We start from the raw sequence: 13,175 nt of genomic DNA on the forward strand, positions 1-13,175 counted from the left end.
TTCATGCTATCCCGGCGATCTGTTGACATCTTGGATATTCGGGAATCCAGCCGGATGTACACGTCATTCTCGCACGATATTTCAACAGCGTGCCTCGCTGTCTTCTTCAGGTGCTACCTGAGACTGGTCCTTGGGTCGATCGAGTCCAGTATTTATGCCTGGGAGGAGCTGGGCATTCCCTAATCGGTCCGCGCCGGGTCGAGTGTTCCATCTGTGGTCCGCGCCCACCAGACTCGGCTTCAACGGACCCCTCCAGTCGCAGATGTTTTGACTGCAGTCAGCGCCTGTTCTGGCCGTCCTCAACGGATGTGGTTATCATCTGAGGTGTGTCAGACCCAGTCTGAGATGTTGGGTACTCTATCTCCTGACTGTTACTATGATTTCCACTTCTGTTTCGTGCTGGGCGGTCCCTAATCGGTCCGCGCCGCGTCGTGTGTTCCGTCTGAGGTCCGCGCCCGCCAGACGCAGCTACATTGCCCTCTCTGGTCGCTAGTGTTCCCTCCGCCATCCGCGCCCGGCCTAGCCGTCTTCTGAAGTTGAGTTCATAATCTGGGGTGTGTCAGACTTATTTACAGTCTTTACGTGAAAAGAGAAAAAAAAAAAACAATAGCCCCTCCAAATACAAAAATTAAGAAAACCAATGTACACCCTGGTAAAGCTGTTCATGCACTGAACGGTCCAAAATCATTCAAAAGATTATCACGTGAAAATGTGTCTGCACTACATAAAAGTTCCAGTTGTCTCTAGGTACAAATGATCCTCAGCCAAGTTGTTCCATGTCACCCACAGCTAACGAAGAACTCTCAGATTCCAAGAAAAATCTTTTAGAAGTGTGATAATCCTTCATCAGAAGATGAGCTTGGTGTAATGAAATTGCCAAGGACTCTGAAAACTGATGAAAAGATCCTGTAGTTGAAGATTTGCTGCCCACTCAGTGCCAAGATCTTTTTCCAAATGACTTTGTTGTGGTGGGAAGCAAACTTTTCACTACCATTTGTATTATTCAAAAAGTTGCAACACAGGGAAATGTACTTGAAGTTATGGGGCTTCAATCCAGTGACTCAATGGAAACCACATTTGTTCCAAAAGAACACGGTACATTCACTGCCCCATTTTGTGATTCGATTGGCAAGCTGCCTCCATCACAGTTACAGGATGAACGGCGTACAATTCTGTATAAATTTTCAAGGAGCATTTTAATAAAAGAAGTTTAATGTTTTTTGTCAATAAAAGTTTTCTGTAGTGTGTTTTAATTATATTCACAGAAATGCGTGTTTCACTAATACCTAGCTTGTCAACATTTTCAATACATCCAGTTTTCAATGGGGATCATTGAGATCCCTTTACAGGGCTCCTACCCATACTGCACTATACTAACATTTATCTCAGGACCATTTGCATGTGTTCATAACAAAACAAATTTGAAGAGTCAATTTACACCATGTCACAGTGTAACACTGATCCCTTTCAATTATTATTTTTTTTTTTTTACCAACCTATGAAAAAATATAACATACAGAGTGCACTACGGATGTTTATATAGAAATAATGAACAATAATAAAAAATCACCATGAATATAAATCGGTATATGCAAGAGATATTCTACAAAAACATCAAAAAGGGGTCAGTTTTCCCCCAGATGACAGTACAGGTCTCACAAACTCGAGCAATATTCTACGATGGGTTGCACAAGAGGTGTGGGCAATCTCCTTTGTAGACTAATTCCATTTGCCCAGCATTTTGCAAATAAACCAAAGTCTGCCACCTGCTTCACCCACAACTAAGCTTATGTGACCATTCCACTTCATTAAGTGTTACACCTAGGTACTTGTATGAGTTTACAGATTCAAACAGTGACGCACAAATATTATGTATATAGTATCCTAGATGTTATTTTATTTTATTTCATTTTGCAAAGTGCACAATTTTAGATTTTTGAACAGTTAAAGCAAGTTGGCAATCAATGCACCGCTTTAAAATCTTACAAAGGAGTGACTGAATATCTATCCAGCTTCGTTTAGACAGTACATTGTTGCAGATAACTGCATCATCTGTGGAAAGTCCGGTGTACTATTAATAGTGTCCATGAGATCATCAATATATAACATGAACAGCAAGGGACCTTAAACACTTCCCTGTGTACAACCACAGTTACTTCAACATGTGTCAATAATTCTTCATGCAAGATAACACACTGTGTCCTCCCACACAGGAAATCTTCAATCCAGTCGCATACTTCATCTGATATGCCATATGAACAAATTTTTCATAATAAGCATAGGTGTGGTACTGAGTCAAATGTTTTTTGGAAATCTGGAATTCTCATAATTGTCTATTTGTGTAATTAATGTTCTTCATAACTGACTGTTAGTGTACTTGACAGATGTACCCTGGTGCTACTGGTTCTGCTGCTTAATGTAAAATTTGATTCATTCCATGTCCCTGAAGTTCTCACGCATTGTGGCATTTCAGAAACATGATGTGTGAATAAATGTACAGTTGCACTTCTGTTTTGGTCTGTACCACAGAGAAATATTTAACTGAAAACTGGGATCATAAGTAATTCAATAAAATATGTTCACTTTTATGTTACATTTGTATGTTGCGTGTGTATTCATAAAGAGTGAAATGCTCATTTTTACTAAATGTATGCCACCATTATCCGTTAATCTGAAAATGGGTTGCATCTGATCATGACCACAAACACTTCATTTACAAGCCCTACATAGATTCCATAAACTTAACTCACTGTATGAATTTTGATGTTGAATTTCATTATGATCCGTGTACTATGATTTTAATTTGTTTATGGTGGATAGTGGGTGTATGGCCCACTATTTTTATAATTTATTTTTTCATAAGATAATCCCCCCATGAACCGTGGACCTTGCCATTGGTAGGGAGGCTTGCGTGCCTCAGCGATACAAATAGCCGTACCACAGGTGCGACCATAACAATGGGGTATCTGTTGAGAGGCCAGACAAACATGTGGTTCCTGAAGAGGGGCAGCAGCCTTTTCAGTAGTTGCAAGGGCAACAGTCTGGATGATTCAGTGATCTGGCCTTGTAACATCAAACAAAACGGCCTTGCTGTGCTGGTACTGCGAACGGCTGAAAGCAAGGGGAACTACAGCCGTAATTATTCCTGAAGGCATGCAGCTCTACTGTATGGTTAAATGATGATGGCATCCTCTTGGGTAAAATATTCCGGAGGTAAATACTCACCCATTCAGATCTCCATGCAGGGACTACTCAGTAGGACATTATTATCAGGAGAAACAAAACTGGTGTTCTATGGATCAGAGCATGGAATGTCAAGTTCTTAATCAGGCACGTAGGATAGAGAATTTAAAAAGGAAATGAATAGGTTAAAGTTAGATACAGTGGGAATTAGTGAAGTTCAGTAGCAGGAGGAACGGGACTTCTCATCAGGTGAATACAGGGTTACGAATACAAAATCAAATAGGGGTAATTCAGGAGTAGGTTTAATAATGAGTAAAAAGATAGGAACGCATGTAAGCTACTATGAAAAGCACAGTAAACACATTACTGTACCCAAGATAGACACAAAGCCCACAACCACCACAGTAGTACAACTAGCTCCGCAGATGAGGAGAAGATTGAGAAAATGTATGATGAGATAAAAGAAATTATTGAGATAGTTCAGGGAGCCAAAAGTTTAACAGTCATGGGGGCCTGGAATTCGATAGTAGGAAAAGGAAGAGAAGGAAACATAGTAGGTGAATATGGACTAGGCGAAGGAATGAAAGAGGAAGCCACCTTAGATAATTTTGCACATAGCATAATTTAATCATAGCTAACACTTGGTTTAAGAACAGGAGAGGAGGTTGTGTACATGGAAGACACCTGGAGACACTGGCCGGTTTCAGTCTGCTTATATAATGGTTAGACAGAGATTTAGGAACCAGATTTTAAATTGTAAGACATTTCCATGGGCAGATGTGGACTCTGGCCACAATTTATTGGTTATGAACTGCAGATTAAAACTGAAAAAACTGCAAAGAGGCAGGAATTTAAGGAGATAGGACCTGGATAAACTGAAAGAACCACAGGCTGTAGAGGGTTTCAGTTTGAGCTTTAAGGTACGACTGACAAGAATGGAGGGAAGGAATACAGTAGAAGAAGAATGGATAGTTTTGACAGATGAAATAGTAAAGGTAGCAGAGGATCAAGTAGGTAAAAAGACAAGGGCTAGTAGACATCCTTGGGTAACACAAGAGATACTGAATTTAATCAATGAAAGGAGAAAATATAAAAATGTAATAAATGAAGCAGGCAAAAGGGAATACAAATGTCTAAGAAATGAGATCAGCAGGAAGTGCAAAATGGCTAAGCAGGAACGGGTAGAGGACAAATGTAAGGATGTAGAAGAATATATCACTAGGGTAAGACAGATACTGCCAACAGGAAAATTAAAGAGACCTTTGGAGAAAAGACAACCACCTGTATGAATATAAAGAGTTCAGATGGAAAGCCAGTCTTAATCAAAGAGGGGAAAGCAGAAAGGTGGAAGGTGTCTAGACAGGGGAGATGTACTTGAGGGCAATATTATGGAAATGGAAGAGGACTTAGACGAAAATAAGAAGAGAGATATGATTCTGTGAGATGAATTTGACAAAGCACTGAGAGACCTAAGTTGAAACAAGGCTCTGGGAGTAGATAACATTCTGTTAGAGCTACTGACAGCCTTGGGAGAGCCATCAATGACAAAACTGTTCCATATGGTGAGGAAGATGTATGAGACAGGCAAAATACCCTCTGACTTCAAGAAGAATATATAATAATCACAATTCCAAAGAAAGCAGGTGCTGACAGGTGTGAAAATTACTGAACTATCAGTTTAATAAGTTATGGTTGCAGAATACTGATATGAATTCTTTACAGCAGAATGGAAAAAATGGTAGAAGATCAATTTTGGTTCCTGAGAAATATACGAACACGCAAGGCAATACTGGCCCTGCAACTTCTCATAGAAGATAGGTTAAGGAAAGGCAAACGTACATTTATAGCATTTGTACACTTAGAGAAAGATTTTGACGATGCTGACTGGAATATTCTCTTTCAAACTCCATAGATGGCAGGGGAAAAATACAGGGAGTGAAAGGCTATTTACAATTTGTATAGATACCAGATGGCCTTTATAAGAGTCAGGTGGCACGAAAGGGAAGCAATGGTTGAGAAAGGAATGAGACAGGGTTGCTGCCTATCCCCAATGTTATTCAATACGTCTATTGAGCAAGAAGAGAAGGATAAAAGCTTTTAGGTTTGCCAATGACACTGTAATTCTGTCAGACACATCAAAGGACTTGGGAGAGCAAGTGAACAGAATGGACAGTGTCTTCAAAGGAGGATATAAGATGAACACCAACAGAATGAAAATGAGGATAACGCCTGCGCGGCGTTGGAATAAAATTTTTACTATGGTAAAACTGCAAATTTATCACACTGTATTTCAGTTTTGACATACGTTACCGGTACTCAATTTTTTAGTGTGCCTATAATACCACTCATTGCGTTTTCCATAAAAATATTTTCACAATGTAGAGGCAAATAACACTACACAAAACGGTCCAAGGACCGAGAGAAACTTGAACATAATCTCAATTATGATATATGGTGAAAATTATTTTAGCTCGACTGATAAATCTAACCTTTTATTCTGTCATTGGCAACACTTTCCATTTCAACCACTGGCTGTCAACGACGAACTCGAGCATACTACTCAGATACCAGTCAGATATCAAGCAAAAGTTTATCGCATAGTAATCTTGTTTATGTTGCAAAAGCGCGAGTTTTGTACATCTGTATAGGGCTCATGTCCACAAATCCTTTCACAAATAACTTTTCGTTACTCATTCAATTAGAAAACATGCCACTTCAAATGATCACGTGTTTTCCCTAAATATGAAAACAACACGTAAAATGTTCAGCGCGCGGGGTTCACACACAAACATTAAAGTCAGATGACAAAACAACGTGATTAGTACGCAACAACACATAAAAAGTAAACATGCCGCTGTTCGATTGTTTACAGCTCTCTTTCTTTAAATATTTGTTTCCGAAATCTCAAATATTTTCCTTATTTTAAAACCTGTTCGATGTGCATATATTCATTTTTAAATCTGCCTAACTATATTTCTTTTTCGTGTCAACAGAGTTTTCGCCAGTAAATATATAACGTCGTATCTACGTAGATACTTCCATTTAAGTACGAAATTCGTCATCTGTTTTCTTAAATTAATTACAGTATATCGATTACAAAAAAGTATAGGACATATAGTAGAAAAGAATTCCGTATTTCGAACATATTTCCCTACTCTTTTTTTGTTGTTGCAAAGTTGGCTACTGCCGGAAGTAGACATCTTGTCCGTTGGTACGGCTTGTCGGCGTCGAAGGTAGCCGGGTTTGTGTTGCATTTGCATGTTTGTGCGAGGTTCAGTTTGTTAACAAGTCAATAACGTATCGTGCAGTGAAGTCTCGATTTATTACGTGAAAATGTCTATTGGTGTTCCTATAAAAGTTCTGCACGAAGCAGAAGGTCATATTGTAACATGTGAAACGAATACTGGTGAAGTTTACCGAGGGAAGTTGATTGAAGCGGAAGACAATATGAATTGCCAGATGACAAATATAACAGTAACATACAGAGATGGCAGAGTTGCCCAACTAGAAAATGTCTACATTAGAGGATCAAAAATTAGATTTTTGATATTGCCAGATATGTTAAAGAACGCTCCGATGTTTAAAAGACAGGGTAACAAAGGGACTGGAGGTGCTGGGAGAGGAAAATCGGCGATTTTGCGAGCTCAGGGTGAGTAAATTATATTCCGTATTGTAAGTCATTACTGCGCGTGGTTTCGAAAGTACGTGATCACAATTCCATGTTTTAGCTGCTCGTGGAAGAGGACGCGGGACACGTGGAAGGGGTGCATCATCATGGGGTGGTGGTGGTTCTGGTGGAGGCGGTGGCTCAAGCGGCAGGCGAGATAGACCATGAGCCACTCGTAATAACACAGGAGTGCCCTGATAGGAACATACCACATGTGTGACAGCGGTCGTGGAACTTTCCGCAATATTGCGTCATTAAAGTTGACTCGCTTTGTACGTTTCTATTAGTCACTACTGTAACTGTTGCTTCAATGTTTCTATGCATAGGTATAGTGTTAAGCGTGTGTATGTGTGTGTGTGTGTGTGTTTTCCAATGTAAGGTAGTGATTAATTTGTGTAATTCACTATTCAGTGTGTGTTAAACAGGGCACTATCGTGAAAAAAATGCGAATCATCCTTGTTTATCTGTATTCCGATGACTTCCCTTAAGGGCTATGTATTTCACACAATAAATTACTTAAAAATAATTTTGTTTTGAGGTGTTCTAATTTTTTTCCGTTACAAAAGGAAAAACTGCAAAGTTTAGTGACACTTGTAAATTTGAGATGTGGAGGTCAGTTTCCAATTAGTTGAAGTACTTGTAGCAGTTTTCATTCAATGACCCACTCTACACAAATACATTCTTAAAATTGTTTTTGTATCGAAAATCAATTTTGTGATTTTACTGTGTGTGATGAATATTACGTATGCCACACATTATGCCCATTGTTATACATAAAATGCTGTACATGATTTTCGCCAGTTGCTTTTGTCTACTCTGTATACAGTTTGATTTGCAGTATCTGTAATTATTGAAGTGCTGACAGTTTATTGTGCCAGTGGTGGTCGCTCCTGTTGGTCTTATGAATTTATTTTGCTGTTTTAATTTGTATGATAAAAATATGTAAAATATAAAGTACAAACATTGAACTATGCCACAGATAATTCTGTTACCACAATCTTTATTTGGCAGACACATATGTTGGGTCCACCAATTCTCAATCATATCATCACTTTCTGACATAACCTAGACCTCAGGCAATGCTACGGATCTGTCTCACCACTGATGGTAGGGGAGGCAGATTTCATGCACCAGCCATTACTATATATGCTGTGAAGGAGTGAAAATGAATTCTTAAGGGTGTTCAAAATGTACTCCTGTGAATAATTTTCCATTCCAAACAAACTAGAAAATTTTTATTGTGTGGCAGCTTATATTACATTTCAGTTTTTTGATAAATGTTGTGTAATGTTAGTACAACACATTTATTTTTGTTTTTATCTCATTCCACTACCTAGATTAGACTTGTATCATGCTATATTTGTTGCCATGTAACTTTTTTTTGTATATATTTAATAAAATTGCAGCCAAATAGCCATATACAGTTACTTTGCTAAACATTTTACTTTTACATTTTTGCATATTCATTTATCAATTTCACTCTTTTACTGCACAGTTCTATGTGATATCGTTCACAGGCTTCGTTACAGTTCACATACACATGTTTGGGTTGGGTTGTGATAAGTTTTGTTTTTGCAGATTAGATGATGAAAGCCATGAATAGAAAGTCTAGTTAAGACATGTCACTGTTCGAAGTTTGGTGCTCTCCATGAGTGGTTCGTCATTGCTTCAGTGCCATAGAACTCGGGGCCATATTTTTTCTTGTTTGTCCTCCATGATCTTCAGTTGCTTTCTGGAAGCGCTGGTGTGGCATCATAGGCCTATATTGAAGTTTGATGTCTTCAATTAGGAATGTCTCTCTCGCTAGCAGGTACACTAGTTTAGATCTTGTTGTCTTTGAGAGGCCTAGTGCTCTTTTTAGATAAGTTGATTTTACCTTTTCTAGTGTTTCTAGGTTTTTTCTGTCGGGTGGTCCCGTATAACCTCCATCCCATAGGCCAGGATTGGCAAGATTTTTGTGTTGAGTAATTTCATGGCTGTTTCTAGACTGAGTAGGCGGATGTTTTTGATGTCCTGTATCGCTATTATTGCTTGGGCTGCACATTCTGTTGTATGTTTTGTGAAGCATTTGGCTGTTGGTTGCAATGTCACCCGTAGGTATTTAAAGTCCGAGATTTTTATTTTTTGTCCTCTGATACCGATTTCCACATTCTTGGGTGTTTTGCCTCCTTTTCTGAAAATTACCGTTTCTGTCTGTGTTATGTTTATGTGTAGTTTGTGTTCAGTGCACCATTTGTCTATTTTCTCAATGATTCTCTGCAGCTTCTGTATATCTGTTGACCCTACGGCTATGTCGTCAGCGTATGCATATACATATACATCTTCATTTTCTCCAATTTGGAGTACTTCTTCAGTGGCAAGAATGTACAGCAAAGGGCTCATTGGGTCACCCTGTAAGACCGCTAGATTGCAGAACGGGGTTTGAAAAAGAGAGGTTGTCTGATATTGTGATAAAGTTGTATTCGAGGATTGACTTGATTATTCTTGCCCATACGCTGTCTTCTCCCATTGTGTTTTCCAGTTTTCGGACTGAGATCTTTCCAGTAAGTCAAAGGCTTTGGTAATGTCTATGAACACTGTGTAGAACATTTGTTTCTTTTGTAGCGCTTCGTCAATGTTGTTTAGAAGACGACTTACTGCCGTAAGTGTTGATCTTCCAGATCTGAAACCCATTTGTTGTTCTGGGAGATGACTGTCCACAGAATTATCTTTGAAAACATCTTGAATTGAATATTTTCCAAAGTTATGCCTCTGTACTTGTTTGGGTCCGTTGGGTCTCCTCTACCTTTGTATAGAACTTTTATTGTCGAGTGTCTCCATTGTTCCAAGTTCCAGGCATTTGTTAAATAGTTTGGTCCATACATGTTGGAGGGCCTCTTTTATATGTTCATTATACATATTATCGGGTCCTGCTGCTTTCTTGTTCTTCAGTGCTTTCGTCACTTCTCTTCTTCATATAGAGGTTCCCAAATACTGTCTTTTTTCCTTAGTTTGATGTTGTTTCTCTTTCTTTAGGGGTGTTTTGATTCCTCATTTGTTCAGTATCTTAATGAAGTGGTCTTCCCATTCCTTCATGCCTATATTTGGTGTATGAGCCAGTTTTCTTGGTCTTGCTGCTATGTATATGTCTTTCTCTGCTTCACCCACTTCTCGTTTTGCCTATCTTTTTTATGTATTCTTTTTTCTTCTCTTCTATTGGTTTTTTGTAGATTCTCTTCTGTGTACAGTTTGTATGTTTCCGCATCGTGCTTGTTTCTTAATCTGTGGAGCGTTCTTAGAACAGTGTTCCTTTTGCTGTAGCACTCAGCATCGAACCATCTTTTTGCCGTCCTTGTTTTTTGGTTTGTTTGTGTCACTGAATTTTTTAGGTCTTCTGTTTGGTCTGTTGCTTTTTCAAGGTCTCCATTCTCTATTAAGGTTTCTATTTGTGTTAATTGTTCTTGCTGGTTTGTTAATTTTTCTGTATCAATTTTTCTTTGTGTGATTTGATGGGTCTTTCTTGCTGGCGGTAACGTGACAATATTTATTTTTATCTTCATTGGAATGTGCTTTCGCATAGGAGTAATGGAGTCATGCCATATTGGTTGAATACTTCTATTTCTCCTCTTGTTAATGCGATATCAATGGTGCTTTTCCTATTGTGGCATATGTATGTAGGTATCTGTCTGTCATTAAGTAAGGTGAAACCATCTTCTTCTAGGGTTTAAATGACTAGTTTTGTTTTAGTTTTCTGTGTCTATTCTGCAGTTGAGATCGCATGCAGTAGTGGTGGGTTTGCTGTCGCATGGTTTGAATGTGATTATTTCGTCAATTATTTCTACAGCATTTGTGTACGGTTTAAAATGGGCTGCAATTATATTTATGTTTGCTGCTCCTACTAGCATACTATTTTCTTGTTTTGTGATTTTCTTTAGTGGGCGTCATCCAGGGTTTCAGTAAGAGGTATTCCTCTCATGGGTCATTCTCTTTCTCCCTTCTTTGCCATTAGGTGATAATTGCCATGTAATTAAAACTCCTAAAGTTGTTCTTCGGAGCCAAAAACTCCCTTAAATCGTTGTCGTTAATTTATAGTTAGAAACTGTGTACTCCTAATTGACTTGTCTGTTAATTATGGTGTAGTCAAATTTTTAAATAGCCATGGTAATTTTGCTCTTCCCAGGCTCAGTGCTGATGGTTAAATTATGAAATAATTCACTTGTATAACAACTCCTCCATAAATCCATGCCTTAATACAGATTATGTAATGCCATTTCATTTTGCTTTATTTAAGGGCACATGGTCCGAAAAATTTTTGTCTGTTGGGGAAGGAGTTTGTTTTAGGAAGTTCAGTTCATTACTTTGTATCAAATATGATCCAGCTATTCAACTACCCACCCCATGAGTGTCAAGTTTTAACTCGTCTGCAAATTTCTTTTTCTTTCCTAATTTTTTGAAACTTATTAGTAAGTGGTTGAAATACCAAGTTAAGGTAGCCCAATAATTTAGTCTGTTGCAATAAAACGGTATGTAAGGCAAAGAATAATTTATGTGGTCATATATCTTGCTTTTGGGAGGAATGCTGTGATCAGTTGGATGGTGTGTTATAACAGTAACAGTGTAGTAACAAAACAGCATTTTCAGGTAATCTAGTTTATGATTATGGGACCTAGAGGCTCCCAAGAGATGGGTAAGTAAGATGTCTGATGAGTATACTCTTAAGGCTGAAATTATGCTACAGTTGGAATGTTGGATGTTTGAATGAATGCAACTGGTATGAGGTGGTTGTATAGATTTGACTGAGTGGAATGAGATCTTGGGGAAGGGACAGTAAAATTTCCATGAAAAGAGAATATCCTTTCAAGAAGAATTCATTAAGTTTAGCCTAATGACATCATTAACTGGAGCAATTTTGTCATATGATGACATTAATTGGGCCCAATAATGATGCTGGTGACAGATAAATGTTGCTGGCCACTTATCTCGGAGAGTCTTTCAGTGTTTTCCCCAAGTAGAGCATATTCCAGTTTAGCCCGAAAGTTTTTTTGTTTAGTGTCGCTTTAAAAGCAAGGACTTCCTTATGTTGTATTCATAGATTGATTGCCGCATGTATAGTATTGGATGTTTCAGCATAAGTTTAGAAACAATCTCTTCTGGAGTATTACAGTCTTTGTGTCTGTTGGGGTCTTGTGACAGGCCCACTGCCATCTCAATCTGTGTACTTCTTTGGCAATCTTTTATCCTTTCCTTTTTCTGATCATTTTTCTAATTTTCCTTCTCTGTGCATTTGCCCACACATTAATTTATGAGCATTTGCTTTAGTAAGAGTCGGTGTTCGTTGAATAAATGGTTACTAGTGAAATGCAAGTAGTGTACAGTTTCGATTCTAGATTTAATTGAACATTTGTGTTTGTGTCCTGAATGCTCTCTATCTCATGCCAATTCTTTGTTGAATTTCCATCATTTGAATCGCATTTCCTGGATGATAAACTCAGAAATTCAGTTTTTCTCATATTCACCAACACATCAACTGCTGTAGGACCAACTGTCATTACCTGAACTGTAACTGAGAGTTTTGCCAGGTCTTCATTTGATGTTGGTAAGTCTAAAGTGGTTCAGGTATTGACCATTGCTTTAGATTCCTCCACTGTGCAATTTCAAGTCCAGACACGTCTGCTGCGTCTACAGTAACTGTGGTGATATCCGCCTTAGTTCCTTTAGCTTTCTTTGTCTTATCAGCAGGAGCCAAGTAACCAAAGAAGTTTGCCAAGTAGTTTTCACTATCTTTGAGATATTCAAGGGGCTTGGACTGAGATGTTAGTGGTATATTTTTCTAAAAATTCGTATGTAAGAGGGAGAATCACTAAAATTGATCCTCCAGCATTAAACTGTATTTCCTGCTTTTGTCACTCGCCTTGTTCTCTCGACATATCCTCCTCCTCCCCCCCCCCCTCCCCCCTCTCCCCCTCCAAAAGCAACTTGCAACACCTCCCAGTATCATGTTGGACCTTCTTTTGCCTTGTGTAGTGCAGCAACTCGTCTTGGCATGGACTCGACAAGTCGCTGGAAGTCCCCTGCAGAAATAATGAATCATGCCTGCCTCCATAGCTGTTCATAATAGCAAAAGTATTGCTGGCACAGGATTTTGTGTACAAATTGACCTCTCAATTATGTCCAACAAATGATTGCTGGGGTTTCTGTTGGCCGATTGTGAGGCCAAATCGTTCACTTGAATTTTCTGGAAATATGACATTTTTTGGGAACATGAGGTCCATGAATGGCTGCAAATGGTGTAAGTAGCCGAATGTAACAAATTTCCAGTCAGTGATTGGATCAGAGGACCTAGTCC

General features: G+C 38.6%; 2 protein-coding genes across 2 annotated transcripts in view; one reads left to right on the plus strand and one right to left on the minus strand.

Annotated features, from left to right (window-relative positions):
- Window positions 1-6,148, minus strand: part of LOC126418585 (protein GUCD1) — a 49,127-nt gene extending 42,979 nt beyond the window's left edge. Inside the window, exon 1 of the mRNA XM_050085407.1 lies at window positions 5,673-6,148. Coding sequence (XP_049941364.1) covers window positions 5,673-5,703 — 31 coding nt within the window. The 5' untranslated portion in view covers window positions 5,704-6,148. The remainder of the gene's footprint in view (window positions 1-5,672) is intronic.
- Window positions 6,149-6,387: 239 nt separating this feature from the next.
- LOC126418586 (small nuclear ribonucleoprotein Sm D3) lies at window positions 6,388-7,833 on the plus strand. Its single transcript, XM_050085408.1, has 2 exons — window positions 6,388-6,832; window positions 6,912-7,833. The coding sequence occupies exons 1-2, from the start codon at window positions 6,517-6,519 to the stop codon at window positions 7,016-7,018; spliced, it is 423 nt and encodes a 140-aa protein (XP_049941365.1). The 5' UTR covers window positions 6,388-6,516; the 3' UTR covers window positions 7,019-7,833.
- The last annotated feature ends 5,342 nt before the right edge of the window (window positions 7,834-13,175 follow it).

This window comes from Schistocerca serialis, chromosome 9 (assembly GCF_023864345.2).
Source record: "Schistocerca serialis cubense isolate TAMUIC-IGC-003099 chromosome 9, iqSchSeri2.2, whole genome shotgun sequence".
Lineage (NCBI taxonomy): Eukaryota > Metazoa > Arthropoda > Insecta > Orthoptera > Acrididae > Schistocerca > Schistocerca serialis.